Source organism: Tyto alba, unplaced genomic scaffold, assembly GCF_018691265.1.
Source record: "Tyto alba isolate M040663 unplaced genomic scaffold, T.alba_DEE_v4.0 Super-Scaffold_9, whole genome shotgun sequence".
Lineage (NCBI taxonomy): Eukaryota > Metazoa > Chordata > Aves > Strigiformes > Tytonidae > Tyto > Tyto alba.
In genome coordinates, this window is record NW_024881330.1 from 15,583,180 (window position 1) to 15,595,584 (window position 12,405).

The window sequence follows — 12,405 nt, forward strand, 5'->3', positions numbered from 1 at the left end:
GGGGGGGCGGGGGGGGGGGGAAATGGCGGTGCACCGGAGCGGGGCGGGTGGTGGGCAGTGAAAGACCCCCGGCGCTGGGCCGGGCCTCACCCGAACTCAGCCCAGGGGGGCGGGAGGTGTGTGTAGCGGAGAAGGCGGCGGAGGGGGGGGGGGGGGGGGGGGGGGGGGGAAGGGCTGTGGCACGTTGGTACCGGTACCGCCAGCCGCCCCCCTCCCATTCCAGCGGCGGTACCGGCGGTACCGATGCCCCCCCCCACCGCCCGTCAGGTTATGAATGGGTGCAGCGGAAGCCCCGCCCCCCCGGACGTGACGCCCCGCCAATGGGGGCGCGGGGCTGCGTGGCTGGATGAGGTCAGCGCGGCGGGGCCGGGGCGGGGGCGGTGCGCGGGGGGCCGGGTGAGGCGGGGGTCGCAGCCCGCGGGCGGGCGGGCAGGGCAGGGCGGGGGGCTCGGGGCTGCGCGGCCGCCGCCGCTGCTGCGGGCGGGGGGAGGCGGGAAGCGGGGAGGGGCTCGGAGGAGGAGGAGAGGGAGGAGGGTCCTCGCCGCCGCCGCTCCGTCCCGGGGGCCATTCAGCAGGAGCGCGGCGAGGAGCGGAGCGGCGCCGGGGCCGGGCGGGGGGGGGCGCCGGGCCATGCAGGGCTTCGTCAGGCTGCGACGCGGCGGCCGCGGGCTGTGAGCCGGCGGGGCTGGGCCGGGCCGGGCCGGGCTGGGCTGGCGCGGCGTGGGGAGGGGAGGGGCGGGCGGGCGGGAGCGTGGCGGAGGAGAGGGCAGGCAGCGGCGGGAAGGCGGGAGCGGGGCTGCCCCGGTGCCCGCCCCGCGCGGGGGGCCGGCCCCTGAGTGCATGCGGGGCGCCCCGCCGGGCCGCCGCCGGCCCGCCGCCGCCCGCCGCCCCTGAGAGACCGGCGGGGAGAAAGTTGCGGCGGTCGCCCACATGCGCGGCCCCGGCCGGCGGCTTGGGGAACGGCGCCGAGCGGAGGTGGGCGAAGAGAGTTTGAAGCGCTCGCCGGCGGGAAGATGGCGGAGCGGAGCTGAGAGCGGCGCCCGGCGAGCTCGGGCCGCCCCCGCCTTCCTCCGCAGCCCCCCGGACCCCCGCCGGACACATGCAGGCCAAAAAACGCTACCTGACGCTGCTCTCCGCCGGCACCTGTCTCGCCCTGCTGCTCTACCTGGGAGGCGTGCGGCTGCGGGCGGCCCGGCACTCGCCGCCCGGTAGCCGGCATGGCCCGCCCCCGCGCCCCGGCGCCGAGCGGCCCTGGCCCCGCTTCCCCGACGCCCTGCGGCCCTTCGCGCCGGCCGAGCGGCCGGGCCCCGAGGGCGGCGGCGGGCGCGTCTCCCCCCGGCAGCGGCGGGACGCCAGCGCCGGCCTCTACCGCGGGCGCCGCTGCCGCATGGAGTCCTGTTTCGACTTCGCCCAGTGCCGGAAAAACGGCTTCAAGGTCTACGTCTACCCGCAGCAGAAGGGGGAGAAGATCGCCGAGAGCTACCAGAACGTCCTCGCCGCCATCGAGGGCTCCCGCTTCTACACCTCCGACCCCGGGCAGGCCTGCCTCTTCGTCCTCAGCCTGGACACGCTGGACCGGGACCAGCTCTCCCCACAGTACGTGCACAACCTCCGCTCCAAGGTGCAGAGCCTCCACCTGTGGAACAACGGCAGAAATCACCTGATTTTTAATTTATACTCCGGCACCTGGCCCGACTACACCGAGGATGTGGGGTTCGACATCGGCCAGGCCATGCTGGCCAAAGCCAGCATCAGTACTGAAAACTTCAGACCCAACTTTGACGTTTCTATCCCGCTCTTTTCTAAGGATCATCCTAGGACAGGAGGGGAGAAGGGATTTTTGAGGTTTAATACCATCCCTCCTCTCAGGAAGTACATGTTGGTATTCAAGGGGAAAAGGTACCTGACGGGGATAGGGTCAGACACCAGGAATGCCTTATATCACGTCCATAACGGAGAGGATGTTGTCCTCCTGACCACCTGCAAGCATGGCAAAGACTGGCAAAAGCACAAGGATTCGCGCTGCGATCGAGACAACGCCGAATACGAGAAGTAAGTGAGCGGTGCCCCATCCCCGTGCGGGCGTCCCCAGGGCTGCGCCGGACAGATGTGAGCAGATGTGTGCCGAGGCAATCTCCCCTTTGGGCGGGCCGGTGGCTCCCCCGGTGCCCCGCGAGGCTGCCCGGGCTGGGGGAGCCGGCGGGGAGGCGTTGGAGGGCGGCATGGCCACCCACAGCCGTGGCGTTGCTTGCCCCCGGGGAGCCGATGACCTGCATCTGCAGCCCTTCGGCTTCGCAAGCGCGGCCGGCGGCGAAGGTGCTGCCGGAGGATGCTCTGGCATCTGGCGCTGCCCTTTGTCCCGCCTGTGCCTTTTGGGACCGATGCCCCGCGCCTTCCCTGCCCCAAGTTGAAGTTTTGTACGAGTCCGCAGCCCTCCTCAGTGCTTGTGTGAGCCCGGCTCCCGCGGTGGGTTAGTGGCTGAGGGTGATTGCGGGGATGCGCTCTCCAAAAAGCGCTGCCCGGAGCCCGGCTGGTGTGTCTGCGTGTCTCCACAGACAAGGCAGTAGCTTGCCTTGCTGTCTTTTTCGTCTCGGTTCAGATCGGTGCAGCGTCAGTAAAGAAAGGAGAAAAAGAAATGCTGACTGTGTCCGCGTCCTGTGTTTGAGTTTCTGATTTTTACATGTGAGAGGATACTCTGGCAGTGTGAGCACAGCAAGTGTTTTCTGTGAGTGCTTGTTTTCTTGGTTTCCCCCGAATTTTATTTTTATTTGTTGGTAATGTTACTGTGTAGCCAAATTTTGTGTCGCTGTGGTGCTGCCCTTGTCTTCCAGTCTGCTTTTCAGGTTTGTACATACAGCTGCTGGGAAAATCGCTTCCTGGGAATTACCTCCAGCGCTGCGATGCTGACTAAGCTGTGTGCAACTGATTAGTTCATTTAAATGCCAACCACCACTATGTTTGCTGCAGAGTAGCTCTCTCTATATGAAGTTTTTCACATGAGAATGTTTCCCGTGTAGCAGGAGTTAGATGCAGAATTAAAACAGACCCAGCCGTATGGCGCTGAGTAGCGTGCGGTGGAGCTGCACTGAGAGCTGCCAACGGCTGGAGGGGTTTGTGATGCACAGAGGAACGTGGGTGGAAAAATGCTCCTGGAGAGCAGTCAGGAAGAAACTACGGTGGCATTAATGCTGATCAAAATTTCCAGCTGGCTGACTGTTTCTCCACCGAAACTATCCACAGGGAGTTGGGAGAGACTGGGAAGGTCAGCACCGCAACACCGGGAAGCCCGTGTGTGCGTGGGCGAGCTGCTCGCCCTCTGGTTATTGTAAACCTGTCCCAGAGGGGGAAGAAACAGAAGTGCAAATACTTGGTGGGGGTTTAATCCCGTTCATTTTCAGCAAACTGATGGGCGAGTAGAGGAATGATGCACACGTGGAAGCGATACAGTGGTGGTACCGAGTGAACAGTAGAGATACTGAGCTACGCTCGTGTTATTTGTGACCCGAGTGTCCCTTTGGCTTGTGATCTTCTTTAAGGAATACTTTTTTTTGGGGGGGGGTGGGCGGTGGAAAAAGGGAGACCTGACAATTGTAGCCTTGCAGGCTGTGCTGATTTTTGTCATAGATCTCAGCAATTGGACGTAATTTATAGATAGGAAAAGTCCTGGCTATTTGTGGTGTTCTACAGCATGTATGCTGTCGAGTTGTCATAAAAACAAACATACCCACCCATGGTTTGACGTGAGTAGGGCCATATTCAGTTTTTTTACAGCTATGCCTTTTAGTCTAATAAAAGATAGACCTCTCCCCAAAAGTTCTGCCCCTTCTAAAGTGTCTTTGCCACTCATTTTGTGGCACGGTGTGTACGTAACAACCCTCAGGGCATATGGAGGCATGAATCCAGCTGGTACACCATGCTATTCATACAAAAAACATACTTGCTGCTAAGATACAGCCATATCTGGGGTGATGTATGGGGACTCCAGCATTCGCTGTAATGCTGCTGTTAGAGACAGGAAGTAAAAAAAATGGTGATTACAAGAAAATAAGATTACTCCAAGAACTGAGGCAGGCTGAATCTGCGGTTGGGCCACTGAGGTGAACAGGCTCGCCCTGGCGGACAACTGCAAATGCTGAAGCTCTTTAACCTGGCATCTTATCTGAGTGAGCACACCTGCCAGAGCGTGCTGCTGCCCCTTCATGCTCCTGCTTCGGTGCTGATTCGCAGCAAAGGATGCCATCTGCTGATCTCCCAGCACTGCGTCCTGCGGTGGCCTGTGTTCTCGGCCTCTCCCGTGCAAATATGGACCACGCCTGGTGCTCCATTCCCTTTAGAAAATCCGAGAAGGTCACATCCCTGAGGTAGCGTCACAGCAGTCAGCCGGTTGAAATGCCTCTGTGATGGTGTGTAACCCAGGTGTGAAAGCTGTAGGAGGGACACTGCTATTCACCCCACCTAAAGCAGCATCCGATCACAAATGAGGCTGTAATGAGTGGGAAGGAAATGTCTTGGAGTACAGCTGGGTCTTGAAAACTGCGCACAGAGCGGCTCTCGTGGGTTTTTTGGGGCTTGGATTTAACAATGCATCCTCAAGGTTTTAATCAAAAAGAAGAAAAACGCATTCTCTATGATATGTATATTTGCATAGCCGTGTAGAGTTGAGAAAGTTGCCTATCACAGTCTTCTGTGCCAGTTTTCCCATCCACTGCCGTGACACAGACGCTATTTCACTTCGTGTGACAGACAGGGGTGCGGGTGCCCTGGGCATGCAGCGCTGGCCCCGACGTACCGGTCCTTGCTGGGGTGAAATAGGAACGATTGGCTCTAGGTAGAGGCCTTGCCAAGCCAGGTAGATTAGGTGACCAGATTTTAAAACGTGGTAATCTTGTGTCAGCAGGATGGTGGTGTTATGTTGTGTTACGCTTGGTGCCAGTGCATGTGGCAGGTTAGTTGTGATGGGGTTTCGTCTGTGGTGCAACATTTGGTGTTGGGTTCAAATGAGGTCCACCTGTCCACAGGATCCATTGTTTCCTCTCTAGGAAATTGAAAAAGCCAAGAAAAGTGATTTCTTGAGCTATTGAAAATGCCCAGTGTCTTATTTCATATGGGAGAAGGAGGGATGGGCATGTCTGTAGTTTTGACTCTCTCCCAGAATTGTATTGAAAGATCCGTCTGTATGTTATAGCTAATTAATTTGCATCCCAGTTATGCATCTCAGCAGATAAAAACTGATGTAGACTAGAATGAATTGTATTATCATGGTTAGACTACTAGCAAACAGGATATAAAGGAGGACAAAACCTCTGGATTCGTTACGATGTCTTTGACTGTCAAAGTTGGCCTCTGTCACCTAGTGCTAGGGCAGCTGGGCTTTCGGAATTTCTCCACAGCAGGATTTCAGCGTCAAGCTTTCTGCTTCACAAAGGGTTAAGCGAATAAACAGTGCTGCTGCTGAAGTTTGAAGACAGCCTCTTAAATATTTAATGACAGTCTAAATATATACATATGTACAATGTGTTTTAAACAAAGGCGGAATTCATGTACAGGCTTAACTGGTTCCAAATAATTACTTTTTGGAAGGTAATATAAATGACTCTGGATACCGAACGAAGTGGAGGAATGCAGTGTTCTAGTAAAGCCAGATGCAGGGAAGAGATTTGCACCAAAATAGGGATCTTTCTAGGAAAGTAAATATTGTTGTCTGCAGTATATCCTCTGATCAGCGACAACCCTGCCCTTGGAGTATGGAGAGAGTGATGGTATATCCAGAAACATAAGGTCTCGTCAAAAGCTCATTCAAGGAGGCTTTTTGCTCATATCTGTGCAGGATGGCTGAAGTTAATGATGATAATGAAACAAAGTGGTATAACGAACAGGTTTGAAGAGAGTAGGGTAGGGAAGGGGGAGTGAAACTGAGCAAAAAATGTATTTTTTGAGAAATACGAACTTACACTGGAGGACGACGAGTGTAGCGAGATGTTCTCTATAGACTTAAGTTTTTTCGATTAGTCAGTGCTCAAAAAGCCTGCGTGATCAAGACTGAAGGGAGAAAGGCAGGCAGAGCAGGCAGGCCCTCCCGAGGTGGGACTAGCTCTGGGGAAGGAGGTTGGAGGCGTGCAAGTTGAGGAGGAGCCTACAGAAGGACCTGCCTGGGGCTGCAGGGCGCTGGCAGAAGAGGGAGAGAGCAACAGCACACGGCGTGCTTATGCTTGAGCCACATCTCTTCAGGGCACGCGACAGCGCTGAGCAGGGTTGTGTATGTACTTTTACAGGGGAAAATATTCAGCTAAATGTTTTAGTTGATCTCTGGTCCCCGGTAGGTTTACCTGGTGTGCACTCTGCAGGTGTGTCAGTCACGGCTGAACCTCCTACGTGTGAAAATGCTGTCCTGAGCAAAGGTTACAGTTGTGCAAGAAGCAGAGAATGGGAAGAAGAGCAACTTTTAGTTTCGGTTCCTTCTCTCCAGGAATAAAATTCACATATAAAAAACGAAGCGGTAGATTTAGACATAAGGGATGATTCTGCCACTCACAAGACCGGCATGAAAACATGAAGTAAGGTTTAGGCATGCCCGTCTGACATGTGATGATAACCTACAGGCTACATATGCATGTATGTGCACGTTTTGAAGAAAAGCAAAACTCTTAGATTTTCAACATACTGAGGTTCAGTGTAATGTATTAAAATTTAAATATAAATGCTACAATCACTGATTTATTTCAGGAATTATTTAAAAGCTTTCACAAGTCAGCTTCTTTGGAGCTATTTAGGACAGGGCTGAGAAACCACCCAGGTTCAGGGTGGCTGTTGTCTGGGACATCAGAACTGAGATGGGAACCAGTCCGTGCATCTTGTATATCACCAGGCTGCTTTGGGAGCTTGGATGAAACTCAAGAACTACTGAGAGAGCTTGGGCATTTTCCCAGAGTATCTTGGCTCCTGCAGAGACCTATCCCCACCAGACTGTTTTTTTATTTTAATATCAATTTTCAAGAATCTGGAAATTTGCCTGCTTTACAGTGCGTTTATTCCAAAATGCAGTCAGCAGGTAAATAACAAAGCTTTAACGTAGGTTTGAGAAATACGGGATTTGCTGTATTGTGTTCTTCCTCCTGCTCTGTGTATGCACTGCAAAGTGTCCTTATGTGCCTGTTGATGCTGATTTAATGCAGGTAGTGCCCTGGGGAGGTAGGAGCTTCCCCCGGGAGGCTCCAGGCTGATGCCCTGGCAGGAGGGGGGAGGAGGGGTGACGGGATCATCCCCGAGCCCACGGCCAGCGGTGCAGTCCTCAGCCTGGCCGTTTGCACCACGCTCTTCCCTCTTGGAGAAGGTGTGGAAGAGGGTGGACGCGTGTGCCTGAGCGTGTTTCCCCGTGCGAGCAGTGCCAAGCGCCGCAGCGTGTGTGGCCGGGTGTGTAGGGTCAGGCACCGGCAGAGGAGCCCACCCTGCCCGCAGGCCTTAAACCAGGCGCCCTCCTAACCTCAAGTAATTAAGTTTTCTTGTGGGGCGAGTTATTATTATAATTGCTTGCCCCAGGCTTTTCTGTGTCTTTCTGTGAAGCATCTCATACGAGGCTCTGTGGTGACAAAGCATTACAGTAGATGGCTGATCTGGTCCGGAGCAGGCATTTTCTGTATGCAGAAATGTGGGTGAATGCTGCTTTCACGGCCGGAGGGGCTCTGCTTTTATTCTTTCTGCCTAGGAAAGTTGTTCTAGGATAATTTATTGATAAATAATTATCACCGAGGAGACATTTGACGATAGAACAGAACTCAAACTAAAAAATTATCTGAGTCATAATTTTAAGCAGAATTATTCATGAAATGGGTAATTTGAAGAGTCTGTTGAGCTGAGATCAGAACTGAGCTAAAGGTAGTGTTTCCAGCTACTTGTCTGGGCAAGATGAAGCCCTGCCATGCCTTAAGAAAGGAGATGGTGCAGAGCATCCCACAGTGCCCCCAACTTCTTGCCCTCACTGGCCAGGCATTTCACAGAACTTGTGCAGAATTTTTTGTATCTGCTTTTTAGCTTCACTGAAACTGCTCCTAAGGGAGAGGGATGGACGAATTTGGGGTTTCCCTGGGCTCTTGTGTGCTGCTGCTTGATGCTCCCCACTGCATTGAGAGTGTTCCCAGCTGTGGACCTCTTTGCATCTGTGCAGCTCTGAAGTGGTGCATCTCCCCGGGACGATGGGATTGAACGAAGGGAGGTTCAGCTCAAGACAAACCCCAGCGAAAAAGGCTACTGGTTTGACTCTGCTGGAAATACTCCTTTTGCCCCACATACAGCCCTGGAACAGCACACTGGAAAGTAAACCGGCAGCCACTTGTGGGAAAGGAAGGTAAATGAAACTGGTCGGCATGAAGCACTTATTTACTCAACAGATGTGAGTCAAGAGAATGTGCTGTAATCTGGTGATTTCTGGAGTATTATCTGTGATTGTTTTCCCTTTCTCTCTGCAGGGTTTCTTTCAGAAAATCCACAGTTTTGTGGTCTTGGGTAAACAAACCATTTTGCTAACCAGAGAAAAATAATCAGTAGGTACGTGGATAACTGTCTGGCCTGTGAAAGGAGTTGAATGCCATGCTCCGTGCTGCTAAGGAGACTGACTTCTCAAGGACTTGGCTGTATCTAGATGATGATGCTAGATATATACTGCTGTCTCATGTCGTATGGAGATTAGTTCAGCATGTGGGAATGTATGAGTATAACTTCAGGTTATATTTAAGGTCCTGCAGCATTCCACATTGCCAAGTGTTTTGGGACATACAGGTTTCAAAACCTTCTCATGGTTTACGCTAAGCAATAGATTCGTTCCTCCTCTTCTGTTCATCCAGCTATTCTGTGCTTTTGCATAAGGTTTTGTGTTGTTCTTTTTTAATCCAGATTTTGAGAGGAAACAGGACATACATCATCACTGTCTTGGCCTTAATTGAGGGGCTGCCTCAGTCAGCTGGAGGGAGCATCAATGCTACGTAATTCTGATACAACCCATCCCCACATCTCTGGACATGGCAGGGAGGGAGCTGGGGGGCAGTAGGTGCCTGTGGCACTGGACGTGCACGGGGATGATTGAAGATCTGGGCCAGAGAGTGGTGGGGAGTCATTATTTCTTCCACTTACGGAGCAAACTATAATTTATAAGTCAACACCCATGCATTGGGACAAACCGAAGAGCGTGCTTAGAGCAGTTCCTGTCCTGGCACTGCAGCGTGGGTGCCACAGGGTCTGGGGGTGGTTTGGAAGCATAGAGATGTGAGGTCAGCACACTGCAGTGGTGCAGGAGAAACTAGTTTAAGGAATTAATTCCAAATGAGAACAAAAGAGAGGAGATTTGTTTCACATGAGAAGAGGGAAGTAATGCTTTAAGAAATAAAGGCCTTATCTCAGCAAAATGTTGTGCTTAACTGCTTTGCTGGGGAAGAACTGGTGTGAGTGCTGCCAGGCTGATGGCTTTCCAAATGCAATCTGACTTCCTAAAATGTTATTTTCTTAGAATAAGAAAACACAACTTTAAGCCAGTTAGGAGGGTTAGGCCTACTCAATAACAAGAGAAAGAAGATGTCATTTTCTTTAAATATCTTGTGTTTTTCCCGCTCGTCTCTCCTACTGCCTCTTGCTGAGATTTAACCTCAGTTTTTTGGGTGGTGTACTTCTGTCTTCCTGACGAGGATGCAGACAGGGTGCTAAGCGGGTGTTCCCTGAAAGGTGGTAGAGTTGGGGTGCTTGTGTTGGCTAAATCGGGCTCCCATTTCATATTCCATTAAGACAGACTTCTCTGTGCTCCTGCAGTCCCGGGGTGGGGTGTGGTGCTGGCGGGGCTGTTGCAGGAGCTCCTGCTTTCTGCCTGTAGCACGCGTGGTCTCAGGACTGCAGTCCCAACATCCAGCATTGCCACTGGCCACTGTGGTTATGTTTCTCTATGCCTTTAAAATGGAGAAGAAAGCTTTGCTTTCCTTAGGCATTTTTGGGGGGGTGCTTTAGTGCTTTATAATGTTTTAGAGAAAGTGCTGTGTGGAACTGGAATATTGCTCATTAATGTTTTCTGTATCCCGTTCTCAGAAAGTATCAGTTGAGTGTAGGTCTAAATTGTGACCTAAGGAGAAAAGGTGGTAGTCGTCAGAAGCAGTGTAAAGCAGCATTTCTCTGTGTGTATGGGGCAGGAGATCACCACAAGAGCTCTTTTTGGGTTCGACACTTGTCCTAGATCAGGATGTGTGGTCATGTTGGGTGTATGAGCCTTTTAACTCTTCTCGCTTCACGCAGATGCTACCAAAGGCCACCCCTTTTCCAGGCACTGAAGCACTGCCATTTCTGATCACTCCTCCAAGGCCTCTCACAGTGCAGTAAGCAAGTTCAGTAAAGCTTTTCTGCCTTAAGTTGACTTTTTTCGCCATGATGGTTCCTAGTCCAGAAATACATGAAAACGAAATAATTCCCGGGTTCGTAAGTGTATTTCCCGTTCATTCACTTTTTTTCCCCTCTAATATACTCGTTGTGTTTGTGAATGAAACAGAATTAGGGCTAATTTAGTTGATTGGCTGCAAAACAAAAGTATTCAATGCTAAGAATGGGAAATGAGACGGCCTTTCTGAAATGTTACTTCTTTGCATAATTGTAATAGATTATAATTATGCAGTTGGGTGTTTAGCAGTGGATTTGATGTAAACACAGTCATTGGAGATGTCTCGTCGCTCACTTGTGTCAGTTCAAGTCCCAGTGCAGTCCTGTCGATGGCTGTACCAGCATCTCTAATGACGTTTTCTCTTCGGGCAGGATGGCACGTTACAGAAAATGCTATATCCAGTTCCCCTCCCAGCTCCTCCCACAAAATTACCACCGGTCGATATGACCATGTCAGACTGTTGACACAAATCAATAAGATCAATCATTCTTCAGCTCCTAAACAAAATTGAGAGCACGATGCTGACGGGCTGTGCGTAGCAACACTGGCAGTGCTTCCTAAATGGAAAATGCATACAGTCATGTTTGCAAAGTGTATGTGGGGGACCCTGTCTCGTTAATAATTAGTTCTCCCAGGCTATGGAAAGGAGCATGGTATGAATCATTTCCTACAACTGCAATATACATTATGACCCCTACAGCTGTCAGGCTGATGGAGAACATCACCTGCTCAACAGCAGTGCCGGAAAGGGGCGAGCATGGCAGAGTTTGGTTAGGAATCCTGATTTTCTTCATTCTCCTAGAAGAATTGACTTCTGATACTGTTTTTTGCCCTGCAAATAATTGCAGAAATTTTATCGCAGTACTGGAATTCCTGGTGCAATCAGGTAGTTCAGTGTATAACTGCTGAAAGCCCGTAAAAACTGTAGTTGCTGTAGTCTGCAAGAATAAAATCAGAGGCTGCTTCCAAAAAACAGAATCTTTTTCTGAAGAGAAGGACAAATCTTTGTTTATAATTTCTGAATTTGTATCTCTGAAGGTTTGTTTGGGTGTGTTTGCTTATAGACTCAGTCAGCTGCTTTGGGAAGATAAACACAGAAATGTTTCATCTCCTTGATTTGCCACCAACCATTGTGCTGGGTGCTAGCAGATTTTTCTTTTAATTAAATATGATTTATGTAATCCTAATGGGAAATATAATTATAGGATTTATTTTTTTAATACTGTGATTTCAGAATTACTTTATAAAAAAGAGTAACATTTTCCCCTTAAGGGCCGTTTTAAAATGAGCAAACAAAATAAAAAACCAAAGTGCACTTTACTAAAAGTAATAAATCTCAGACAGGAAGCAAAAAAAAAAAAAAGCATCTGATATGTTGGAGCTGCAGTAAAACTGGAAATTAATGATCAGTAAGTTAGTGCTGCTAGAGAGTGAATGCATTATGTATTTGAGGAGACGCCTATAGCTTATTAAATGTCAGCAAATTTTAGCATAAGCAGTAGAAAACCCTCATCAGAAAATGTAAACCAGTGCGACCTGCAGTTGGAAGATCCTGTGCCACAAAAGATGTGGGAACCATGTGTCCAGTTGAAACGTAAGAAAGTGTTTTGCAAGATTCAGGTCTGAAATTGCATGCTAAACTCCTTTAGTTTCTGATTGGAGGGATTTAAACGTTTCAGTAAGGCATGACTGTAGTCTCAGGAAGAGATTTATTGTACTGTAAAACCTTTGCACGAGAAGGTATGTATGACTGTTTAAAATAATTTAAAACAAATAACATCCCTTCACCCTCCTACTCTCTCTCACGCTTTTTTTGCTAAAACCGAAAGGTAAGGCTACTACTTGAATTGTAATGGAATAATATATCAAGTGAGTGATCACATCAGGCATGGACACTTACCAAATCACAGCGAGATAACTGTGAATAACTCTCTAGTTTCAACAATTTGCATGGCCATTAACAATTGATGGGTTTCCCTTAGAACCGCATTATCTATGGC

The 12,405-nt window shown here is 50.6% G+C and overlaps 1 protein-coding gene across 1 annotated transcript in view; it reads left to right on the forward strand.

The window, feature by feature from the left end:
- Positions 1 to 763: 763 nt before the first annotated feature.
- The window catches only part of EXT1 (exostosin glycosyltransferase 1), a 181,933-nt gene continuing 170,291 nt past the window's right edge, over positions 764 to 12,405 (forward strand). The window contains exon 1 of the mRNA XM_032999638.2: positions 764 to 2,052. Within this exon, the coding sequence (XP_032855529.2) occupies positions 1,100 to 2,052 (953 nt within the window). The 5' untranslated portion in view covers positions 764 to 1,099. The remainder of the gene's footprint in view (positions 2,053 to 12,405) is intronic.